Source organism: Fusarium solani (genome assembly GCF_023522795.1).
Source record: "Fusarium solani strain SB1 chromosome Unknown bctg00000000, whole genome shotgun sequence".
Classification (NCBI taxonomy): domain Eukaryota; kingdom Fungi; phylum Ascomycota; class Sordariomycetes; order Hypocreales; family Nectriaceae; genus Fusarium; species Fusarium solani.
This window is the reverse complement of record NW_027072157.1, coordinates 834267-846143: the sequence shown is the minus strand read 5'-3', so window position 1 is coordinate 846143 and position 11877 is coordinate 834267. Positions and strand designations below refer to the sequence as shown.

The following is an 11877-nucleotide window of genomic DNA, read 5'->3' as shown; positions in this document are numbered from 1 at the left end:
GTCATTGTGTCATTGTGTCAGTTGGGTATATACGTCCATATTCCATCCATCCAAACGAGCGTATCTAACAAGATGCCAATCCAACGCCGGTTCAACTTCCGATACAAATATTCATAGTTCGGAAAGACTGTAAAGAAGCAAAGGGTATAACCAGTCCATATGACCATTCTCCATTCCTCCCTGTTCCTCATCCATGTTCATTCCTCATCCATATCATGCCTCATGTGGCACTTTCACTTAGACGGCCTCATGCTCCTTCACTGGCGTCGCTCCCATGACGCTGATACCGTCTTCATCATCACTAAGCGAACGTCGAGGATCCGGTCCCAAGTCCTTGTTGACGATGCCAGATGTCTGGGGAGATAGGTTTCCGCCTCGGAGCTCCCAGCTACCCACACGCTCATGGTGAACTCCCGTCTTTGTCACCACAACATCAGGATCACCCTCCTTCCTCTCAGATCCCTTGAAACCACCAACAGCAGCCTCAGTCTGCGGCTCTTCTGCAGGAGGGGGAGTGTTGCGGCTGAGACGAACTCCTCCCAAGAAGTAAAGACCTGCAAATACAATGGCGACAACAACGAGCATGATGATTGCACCAATGATTCCGCCAATTGCCGGACCAATTGTAGAGCTGCTCAAGTCCAGGTTTTCCACTGCATTCAAGAGACACCAGGGGGCAGGCGTGGGACTGCAGATATCACACCAGTCGTTGGCTGTCCTGCCAAGATTCTGCATGGTTTCCAAGAACTCGGTATACAACACCCCGTCAGGGCTTGGACTGAAGAGCCCCTGGTTCGCAAAGTCCTCATCCGCATCCGCGGAGGCGCGATAAGACAATCTCACACGCAAAGTATCGGCAGACGGCTGTCGGTTAGGAAAGTCGGGGTCCTCGCCAAAGAGCTCAAACACCAAGGCGGCACCTGGCTCGGGGAGTGACGAAAAGGGCTCCTTAAAGATCTCATCACCTGTGACGAGCCCCGCGAGGGAGACGAAGCTCATGATGGGCTCGAGGGATCCAAACATGAGGCTGAGCTTGTTGTACTCGCCCTTCCAATTGATGTTGTTCTGGAACAGCTGCGTCACCCTGTTGGCCAGCGTGCGGCCGGCGATGGAGTAAAGGATGCCCAGGGGGTCGTTGTCGCCCTGGCGCTCCTTGTAGCTGTTTTGAGCGCGCAACAGGGTCGTGGCGTATGAGTTGAGGAAGCCGAGCGTCACGTTTGCGTTGCTCATGCCCCTGTGGACAGTCTCATTGTGGCGATACATGTAGTCGGCATACTCCCAGAGTTCAAAGGCGTTCCAGAAGTGAGCGTAGCCAATGTCGATTGTCCCAACGAAAGGCTCAGTTGAAAAGAGGTTCTGGTAGAAGGGAAGGGTTGACTGGTAGAGATTGTTGAGCTGCTCGTCTGAGGTCAAGTTGGTGGTGATCTCTGTATTCCAGGCAGAGCATCGGGCTGTCCCGTCGAGTCTGGAATGTGTTAGCAGGGGCCTGTTTGATGTGGTTGGGAGCGTACGCAGTAGAACTAGGGTCCATGTAGCTGGCAGTCCTGATATTGGGGTATTGATATCCATTGAGCGGATATTCAGTGTTGTTATCACCCAGGTCCAAGTTGAGACCCAAATCTTCACCTCCAGCGGTCGCATCGTAAGCATTGGGCGACGGAGGATAAAAGCCCTGCATAAAAGCCATGGCCCCAGCAGACACCCATTCATCCGTCTGAGAAAGAATGTCGACATCGTCATTGTCAATCACATCAATGTTGAGCTTCTGGATGTATGCAGTCTGAATACCGTCAAAGTCGGAGTCGTTGACGCTGTTTCTGAGATAACGAGCTCGAAAGGCTGTCCCCTGCCGCCACATCTGCTGGGCTCCCTCGGGAGTCAGGATGGTGCGCATGTCGCTGATGATGGGCGTCCTCTCGCCATGGTTGACGAATGCGACGGCCGCCCAGACCTTGTCGCTGCTGCTCTGGGCGGCTACGCTGTTGATGAACGGCGAGACCGCAAAGAAGCGCTTGAGGTGAACCATTGTGAAGACGATTGGGGGCTTACGGCCTCATCTGACACCGTCGAGGTGAGGGGTGAGATGCAAGGGAAAAGAGAGATAAGCTCAGAGGGAAAGGATGCGAGAGGGATTCATGGCCGGGTTATACAAAGCTGCAAGCTACGGGCGATCGTCATCCATTAACGGCATTTCCGCCAAGATCAGGCTCTAACAGAGCGCAGGTCTCTGTACATGATTGCAGAGCCTACCGGCTACGGCGCATCTTCTCATCGAGACATGGCGTTGGGACTTGTCCAACAAGGCTGGGCAATGATGTGCTCGTGAGCGGGGTGGCTTTTGCACACGGGAGTCGATAGCGCGAATGGCATGATGGAGTATGGGCTGCCACCTTCTTTCGCCGGGAAGGGCGAAGCCAGCATTCGAGGCCACCCAATCATGGGGAGTCGACTCGAGATGGTTGCACACGATGTGCTGCACGAGCGGGGGAAGGGTGGCTGGAAAGCTGAACAAGGATGGATGGAAGCTAAGGTAGCATGGGCTTGTTGAAAGCCTTCAGCCCTTCACAGATCTGGGAGCTTTCTTGTGTGGTTTGATGGCGGTGAGTTTTGGGGTGGGAGCTTTCACCCCGAGAGGGTTCGAGGCTTTCCGCTGAAGCCAAAAGCAGCTTGGGTTAAAGGAAGGGTGTTCTGTCGTGGGTGACTCGTGAGTCAGTATGAGGAGCTCTGTTGCTTGCTTGCTTGCTTGCTTATCCTGCAGATCCAACCTCACGGAGGATTACTCTCAAGTTCCGCTGCAATGTTGCGTCGCAACTGCAGACGTCGGGTCGGTTATCATTCGGCCTGGGCGAGGTTGACAGATGCGGGGCTTTAGATAGACAGTAACACCATGGATCAATTGCTGGTTGTGCCAAGATGCTTTCTCGCAGATACTCAAGGTTTACCTCCCTCCAGGTTACGGGCACTAGTTTTTTATGCAGAAACATATACTTCATTCCATGACGTCGTTGGCAGAGGTTTGGTGGTAGGGATATTCATGTCAGTGACATGCCATCTTCAACACGGTGAGAGTTGCAATTGGAGATGGGCTGGGTATGTGAAATGCGAACGCGGATACGCCCATGGCTTGGCACCCAACAGTTGCTAGTGGTTAACGGTCACGAGATCCAGCCATTTGAATTGAGTTAGGTAGAATGTGCAAGGCAGGCATTTACATCCTCAAATCAAGGCGCAATCGACCCCTGTCGCAGTGTAAGCACCCAGGATCAGAACAAAGACCATGCCCTGTTCCTGAACAACCATTCCTTTTCTAACCTGTGAGAATAGTTAACAAAGACGGTAGGCACTAACTTGAAGCAATCATTCCCCTAAATAGCCTATCGAGGCATGAATATGGCTGTGAAGGCACTCTTTATTTGGCTATCCACTGAACTGTTAGGACCTTGGCCTGATCTCAACCAAGACGGATACTCCCGGCCCCAAACCGTTAACCTGAGGGTCCTTCGATTGATATCACATTCCACTACCAGTTAGCAAATGTCCCATGACGAACGGTGGGGGTACAAACGCCCTAGTTGGCATATATCCCGCAATATCGAACGCTGGCCACCACTCACCACGATCGCCCATGGCAAGCGGACCACCGCTTGTGACCAACGGTTCCATGGTCTAACGGTTATGACTGCGGATTCTGATTCCGCCAGCGAGGGTTCGACTCCCTCTGGAACCTTTTTGACATCGCTTCGATGCGAACATCGTTTTTGTTGTGCTGGTGAGGGTGAGCTTGAGATGGGCTGCCCCACTTCAAATTCTGCAATGGGATCCTACACTTGAACCACCTTGATTCGGGCTGTTGTCTTGTTCGTTTTGTTTCGTAGGAATGGAGATAAGGGGAATGGAGATAAGGGGTATGCGCACATTATCCGCACAAAACAGATCTCCTGTCCTCTTCGAATACTCCCGTTGTATTGTGAGGTCCCGGGGCAATTAAGCTTATTCACCTACCTCTGGACTGGCTACTTACATCCTACCAAGTCCAAGACATGGACCTAGGCATGGAACTTGATGTGATTTTGGGGTCGTACAATGTATTGTGTCAGTTTGTTTGCGTCATGCTGATTATAAGAACAGAGGGAAATATCTTTAACCCTGAGCCAAACAAGATGACAGTCGGAGACGACAGGCCCTTACAATACTGACATTTACTGCAAGTGATGGCAACACATGTGGACACCAGGCCGGCCATAATAGGTATAACTGTTTCCCAATACATTGGTGTTCAAGCTGTGTCCCATAGACGTTCGCCTTGCGTCGACATAGGGTTGCCCATACACCCCCCTGTTCTCACTATGAACAATCGTTGGCATTGGTGATTCTGTGCCATGTTCAAAATCAATGCAGAATCGACAGAGACCTATTTAAGTAAGAAGACAGGCTTCTCGTATAAGTAGCACCACCGAGTGCTCTACCAGCCATCTTCTTTGACATGCTTACACGGACATATTTACACTGCGCAGCATCATTTTCAACATTCCGCAACTGACCTTGCCAGGGTATACGCACTTGCGCATCGAACTCGCAGGTCATGCCTTTCTCATCGAGCAACCAAGAAGGCTCAAACAATATGAGCCGAGAACTCCCTGCTTGGATGCAGCCGTCAGGTGAGCCGGACTGGTCGAGTCGCAACAACCCCTGGGGCACATCTCATTCTGGAGCCCCGACTAAAAGCCCCCCGAGACCGGACAACCCCCACCCTCTAGAGCTAACACTTAGACCATTGGTATTGGGCGCTGCTGAGAGCCCGTCGCCTAACGTGTCGAGTGCCGCTGAGAGCCTGCTACTACTGGCCTTGGACGCTGTAGGAAGTCTGGCACAACAGGCACCAACTGCTACTAAAAGCCTGACGGAAGAATCAGGAATCGAGTCTGAAGGCTCGGTAGAGGAAGTCTCCAGACATGCTAAAGGCCAGATAAAATGGACAGCAATCGATGATCAAGATATCCACATGGCGGAAGCATCAGCAGTCGATGAAGACACGGTAGAGGCACTGGCAGACGATGGTGAATATCAGATGGATGAAGAAGCATCCAACGATGAAGATATGGCAGAAGCACCAGCAAATGATGGCGAAGGTCCGCTGGGAGAAGAGGTAAACGATGAAGACCTGGTAGAAGGAGTAGCGAGTGAGGATGAAAGCCCCGGGCAAGGGAAAAGAAGGTGCAAGGATTGTTCCGTGCCTGTCCAAGACAGAAGCTACCGCTGCTTTGACTGTAAAAGGAAAGGTAAAGTGATGCGGGACAAACAAAGGCGCGATCGCCGTAAGCAAGAGGGAACGTGCTACCACTGTGGGAGACCAAAATCAAGCGAGGAAGTCTCACGCTGCGAGCGTTGTATGGCCAGGGGGAGAGCCACATACTATAAGGCGAAGAAGGAAAACAAATGTACCAAATGCAGAACAAGAGATACGCAACATGGGAAGTCGCGTTGCGAGATATGCCTAGTTCGCAACAGAACTATCACCAACGCGAGCCGTGATAGGGCTAGGGGCCAGGGAAAATGTGGAATATGTAAGAGGAACGAGGCTCTGGATGGAGTGGCGACCTGCGCGGAATGTAGGATATCTAAAAACGAGATAAGTCTCAGATTTTATTACAAGACGAAGCAGAGAAGCGAGCGCCCGAGACGCCAGTAAAATAGGTAGCCTCGTTGTTTCGAGTGTCGTATATAGTACCTATAGTTCTATAGATCTTGAGTATCGATCAAACTCGGCCATCTCTTTTTTTCATTATGAAGCCGCGCAGCACATATGTACTTGCGAGTTTGGATGCTGAGAACTCAGATGTAGTGTGTGATGGTGGGCATGGCATCAACCTGAACAGAGTAAACCTGGAGCAAGGACCATGAAGATGAGGCCATCATGGGGTCAATGTGGGACAGGACAAGGCCGGGATGGTCGGTAGTGCACGATTGCCCCCGGCTTTTTGGTGTTGGGTTGGGTTTGATGTTGGGGAAATCTTATCAATCTCATCAAGGTGCGTCAGATGAAGATCTTTCGAGATTGGATGTCGCATGTGTCATGATCTTGGCCTGGGGTTGGGTGGGTCAGAAGACGTAGTGTTTAATCAAAGAATTGAACAATTAATTGATGAATGTCTCGAAATTTCATCCCGTGTTTGTGAATATTGTCTTGTTCCCATGGATGCGAAAAAGGAGCTTCTCCCTGATGGAAACCTCCGAAATCGAATGATGCAGGAGCGACGCTATGCCCCTGCCCTGTCCACCTACAGCAGATTGCTGATGCGGTAGATTGGCTCTAGCGGCTCCCTCTGGGTACTTCTGTGCCCTGTTTCTTCCGGTGGTGGCAGACTGGGGCGAATTAGCGCTGCGAGTCTGCAAGTACCCATCAACCGAGAATAAGCGTGATAGGTACCTGCACACTAACGTTTCCTCTGCATCACCTGCCCTTCTGACCACCAACTTCACTCAACTGTACTTGGCCGACTACACCAAACCCAGTGTTCAAACTCACACGCCCTCTTTCATCTCTCGCTTCCAACAAACACTTCAACTCTAACTCGCTCGACAAACACGATATCTCCGCCCTTTTTCGAGCGCTCAAACCCTTAGTATTGCGCCGCACGCCGTAGCGATAAGCGACACGGATCCCACAATTCCTTCCTCAATGGCACCGTCGCCGATTGCGACGTGATCGCCCACCATGTCGGAGTCGACGTCCAAGTCGACCGACGCCAGCATTGCCGTCGCCGCGCATCCCTCCCAAGACGCTGTCGCTGCGCCGACCGAGACCAAGGCTCACGATACAAAGCCCGCCAAGTCTGACCAGAGCTTCCTTCATTCGCCGCCCGATAGCAACAACACGGCCAAGTCGGACGCATCTGACTCGGAATTGAGCGACCTTGAGGACGAACCCATTCTGAGCGATGCGCCGCAGCCTGCGCCCGCCAGCGACAACGGCGACACCCATAATGATGCCTGCGACGATATTGGGGAGGTGCTTCCGGACCACTGGTCTGGTACTGTTCCTGTCTTTAAGCCGACCATGCACCAATTCAAAGATTTCAAGCGCTTCGTAGGTCTGAACAAAGCCTTTGTCGTTCTGTACTAACCCCCTCAAGATGGAAGCTGTCGACAGCTATGGTATGAAGTCTGGCATTATCAAGATCATCCCTCCGGAAGAATGGAAGGACTCGCTCCCGAAGCTCGACGAATTGGTAAAACAAGTCAAAGTGCGAGAGCCGATTAAGCAGGATATCATGGGCTCCAACGGAACATATCGTCAGGTTAATATTGTTCACGGCCGGTCGTACAACCTTCCTCAATGGCGCCAACTTTGCGATCAGAGTGAACACCAGCCTCCAGCCAGACGTGGCGAACGACGTGCCAACGCCGAAAAGCCAAAGCCACGAACCCGAGCAGCGGCAGCGGCAGCGGCATCCAACACTGCGGATTCTGCGGCTCCCAAGAAGCGAGGGCGAGGACGACCAGCCAAGCGCGGAGCTAGAGGCAGACGTGTGAAGGAGGAACCAGAGGGCGACGATGACCGCCCCATGACCCCCGTTTCTCCTAAGCAGGATCCTGCAGAAACTCAAGAACCACCAATCCAATCCATCGAGAAGGACCCGGGCGTCGAGGATGATGAAGACTATGAGCCTACAGTTGGTCGCATGGGTTCCCGACAAGCAAAGGCCAAGACCCAAACAGTTTCGGCGCGGCGCAAGTACAGTCGCCGAGAGGGATCCGCCATGATTGACGAAGCTGCATTCAAGGACTGGGACTACAAGATGGATATTTCAGAATACACCCCTGAGCGCTGTGAGGAGCTGGAGAGAGTATACTGGAAGACGCTTACCTACGCTCCACCTCTCTACGGCGCTGATCTGATGGGCACCCTTTTTGACGAATCGACCGAGATGTGGAACCTCAACAAGTTGCCTAACCTCTTGGACGTTCTCGGAACCAAGGTTCCAGGAGTCAACACGGCGTACCTCTACCTGGGCATGTGGAAGGCGACCTTTGCTTGGCATCTGGAGGATGTTGATCTGTACAGCATCAACTACCTCCACTTTGGTGCTCCCAAACAGTGGTACAGCATTTCCCAAGCGGACGCCCGTCGTTTCGAGGCTGCGATGAAGAATATCTGGCCCGCAGACGCCAAGGCCTGCGATCAGTTCCTGAGACACAAGGGCTTCCTTATCTCGCCACAACATCTAAAGTCGCATTACAACATCACAGTCAACAAATGCGTTTCATATCCGGGCGAGTTCGTGGTCACATACCCGTACGGATACCATTCTGGATACAACTTGGGTTACAACTGCGCCGAGGCCGTCAACTTCGCGTTGGATTCGTGGCTTGATATCGGCAAGATTGCCAAGAAGTGCGAGTGCGCCCAGGCGCAGGACAGCGTCTGGGTTAATGTCTACGAGATCGAGCGAAAACTGCGTGGAGAAGAGACAGAATATGAGGAAACAGAAGATGAAGAGGACGAAGAGGATGACGACGAGAGGTCTGGCCTGCCGACCCCACCATCAGGTTCTGGTGTCAAGTTCAAGGAGACTGGCCGGAAGCGAAAGCGTGGACCTGGCGAGAAGGGAGGCAAAGTCAAGAAGATCAGGCTTCGTCTCAGGACGAAAGCTGAGCCTCCTTGTTGCCTCTGTCCCAACGAAGTCCCGACAGCCGAGCTGTTGCCCACTGATGATGGCCGGAAGGCTCATCGGACGTGTGCCCTCTATCTCCCTGAGACGTACATCGATACCGTCGACGGGCAGGAGATGGTTGCCAATGTGGCGGGCATTCACAAGGATCGCCTTGATCTCAAGTGCCTCTACTGTCGATCCAGGCGCGGCGCATGCTTCCAATGCTCGCAAAAGAAGTGCGCCAGAGCCTATCATCCGACATGCGCAGCTGCGGCAGGTGTCTTTATCGAAGAGCAAGATGTTCCTGTTTTTGGGGAAGACGGCACCGAGTACAAGGAGCAAGCATTTGGATTCAGCTGTCGATTCCATCGCACAAAGCGAGACAAGAAGTTGGATGGAGATGCACTGGAAGTCGATTCACGTATCCAGGCAGCAGCAGCTAAACTTCGAAAAGGAGACACTTGCCAGCTGCAATATTTCAAAGGGGAAATTTTCGCTGGTGTTGTTGTGGAAACCCGCCTCGATGAGCAAACGCTGCTTCTTGATATTCTACCAAACGGGTACGTCACCACTGCTTTTATCGCCTATTTTGTTTAACACCAATTCGTCAAAACAACACAAAACAAAGAAAAAGGCTGACTGTTCATAGCGATCGCCTCGAAGTTGAATGGAAGTGGCTATTGCTGCCCGACCCTGCTGATTACCGTTTACCAAAGGCATCAGCAAAGGCCATCCCGATGCCTACCTCGCAGAAGGACAAGGAGAAGCTGAAGACCAAGCGTCTCAGCGACAACAAGCCCCAGAAGGATGATCCGTTCGTCGAGGGCTACACTTGGGCCGATTTCCAGGTGCATCCGGTCAGCAACAAGTTCCAGGTCAAGATCGACTTCTCCAAGCCTGATCAACTCTGGCACTATCTGGGCAAGACGTCGACCGAAGCCAAAGCCCAGTACACTGAGGATCCTGCCAAACCCCGTCACAATCCGAAGGGCAACTACTTGGATACGCTTCCCAAGGACCCTAAGCCGGTCAAGCCCCCGAAGGTGGTCCCGGCCAATGTGCCGCGATACACGTACGCACCAGCAACTTCATTCGGCGGCCCATACCCTGCTGTCAGACCTGCTGCTCCTCCAGTTTCCGCCCGGCCAGAGAAGCCATACGTCTACAAGCCGCGAAAGCCTGTCGAGGCCAACTTTGCTGCCGCTGCAGGTACCTTCACCACCCAACGATTCACCCCAACTGCTCCAGCGCCCGTTCCTCCCCAGCAACCTTCTACCGTGTATCATCACTACTCGTACACACAGCCACAAGGGCGCCAGGCTCCAGCTCCATATTCTGCTCAGAGGTTTGATGTCAAGACTCCTCAGAGTTTCGCAAATGGTGGACACTCATCTGGCCCATCTCGCCCCCCAGTGCAGCCTCAGCACCACCAGTGGCAGCATTCTGCTGCTCCCAGACCGGCACCCCCAGCTCGAGCGCCTGCACCTGCACCCGTGACACAGCAGCAAGCTAATTCTGGATACCCGCGTCCTCAACCCAAGCCATCGTGGCAGGTTCATACGTCAATCTACCACAAGTACCCGTTCTTCCAGGTCAACCACAACAGGTATGTCTCACGGTTTGTATGGACGGCCCTAGCTAACGTTCGCGAAGGGACTCTACCAAGTACAAGACACCCTACGCAGCATGGGGAGGCTTCACCAACGGATACGAAGGCAACCTGAGAGCTCACATCATGGCCAACAAGGACACCTTCCTTCATCACAACCCTCCCTATGGTCAGCAGCCGGCAGCTCCAGTTAGAAACCCGGTTCCACCGCAAGCATCTCCCAGCGCTGCTAGCGGTCAGAACCCCTTTTCAAAGCCACCAATGTCCAAGCCTGTAGCCGCTGCCCCTCCGATCCTGGGGATCCTACCTCGTCCTGCTATCAAGGCCCAGTATCTGCCGGGTGCGCAGGCGCGTCCTCAAGTGGTTCAGCCTGCGCCAGCAGTCCAGCCTCCACAAGCGATCCAGCCTCCACAAGCAGTCCGACCTTCACAAGCAGTCCGGCCTCCACAAGCCGCCCAGCACCCGCAATCGGTTCATCCTCAGTCCGCCGTTCAGCCTGCACAGGCTGCCCACTCGCCTAACCAGAGTAGCAAACCAAAGATGGCACCTCCAGCCAAGCCGTATAAGGTAAGTACCTGGAACTATCGAGAGTAGTCACGGGTCGGCTGAGCCGCCAATCCAGATACCTCCCAAGGAGTCGCCAGTGCCGCTGCCGGCGAACTTCCTGGCGGCCATGAATTCGACTCAGAGTGCTCCCGCTACTGGAGCAACCCAGAAGTCACCAAAGGGTTCGGTCATGAACAAGCAAACCCCAGTTCCGATTCCCCAGCTGCCTGGAATTCCCCCGATGGCATCTCAACAGCAGCCCGGTGTACATCAGCAAGCAATTTTGGATCAATCCTCTCGTGGACCAACAAGGACCACCGCTGGGGCCTCTACGCGCCAACCTGTGGGATCAGTTCACATTTCAAATTCGACAAGCCCAACATCTGCACCAACACACAAGCAAGTGCCCGCACATCCAGTGCGGCCTGCTGAACGTACTTTGCCGGAGCCAGTCCCGAAGGAATCGAACGTACTCTCCAAGACTGGTACCTACGAGCCTCAAGGGTTTCCAGACGTTCCAGGATGTGAATCTATGGAGTTTGTCGAACGTCTCATGAGCAACCTCCGCAAGGTCTCGCAGCGCGGTACCATGAATTAGGTGGAATACAACAGGTTTTTTCGGTCAAGGTTCCTCCTCAGGACCTGTACAATACCCCCGACTTGCATCATTTTGACTTTAGGAGACGTGGCGTTCAAGGGCATCAGGGAAATTTTTTTCAGGTCACGCATACTCGAAAGGAAGATGCGTGAAAATTACGGACGGAAACGAAATGCAACGAAGCGCATGATCAGGCTTTGGGAAGCCTGGCACACGGGCATGAAAGGGCGGCTTCTGTGTAGAATTATTGTTTGGCGTACTGTATAGCTATAGTGTTCCATGAAATGGCAATAAAGTCGAAAAGCAAGCTGTGGACTGTAATGATGTGAAGACGTGATGAGGCTTGAAACTTGCATCTGAGTATTTTTGGTGACTTTCCCATGCCATGAGCATGACTATGGATTAAGACCATGGTAAACCCTCCTTCACCGAGCTCCTGGGATATCTGACGCTGTATATATAAAACACGA

The 11877-nt window shown here is 52.9% G+C and overlaps 3 protein-coding genes across 3 annotated transcripts; 2 read left to right on the top strand and 1 right to left on the bottom strand.

Annotated features, from left to right (window-relative positions):
• Window positions 1–237: 237 nt before the first annotated feature.
• Window positions 238–2026, bottom strand: MRS44_000265 (uncharacterized protein; the record flags this gene model as incomplete). Its single annotated transcript, XM_046276892.2, has 2 exons — window positions 238–1465; window positions 1512–2026. The coding sequence occupies 2 exons, from the start codon at window positions 2024–2026 to the stop codon at window positions 238–240; spliced, it is 1743 nt and encodes a 580-aa protein (XP_046129608.1).
• A 2556-nt stretch (window positions 2027–4582) lies between these two features.
• On the top strand, window positions 4583–5283 carry MRS44_000264 (uncharacterized protein; the record flags this gene model as incomplete). The annotated part of the gene is made up of 2 exons (XM_065623966.1): window positions 4583–5146; window positions 5275–5283. 2 exons carry the CDS (start codon window positions 4583–4585, stop codon window positions 5281–5283), a joined length of 573 nt encoding a protein of 190 aa, XP_065479701.1.
• Window positions 5284–6715: 1432 nt separating this feature from the next.
• On the top strand, window positions 6716–11407 carry MRS44_000263 (uncharacterized protein; the record flags this gene model as incomplete). Its single annotated transcript, XM_046276893.2, has 5 exons — window positions 6716–7087; window positions 7134–9214; window positions 9304–10260; window positions 10308–10830; window positions 10886–11407. The coding sequence occupies 5 exons, from the start codon at window positions 6716–6718 to the stop codon at window positions 11405–11407; spliced, it is 4455 nt and encodes a 1484-aa protein (XP_046129610.1).
• Window positions 11408–11877: the final 470 nt, after the last annotated feature.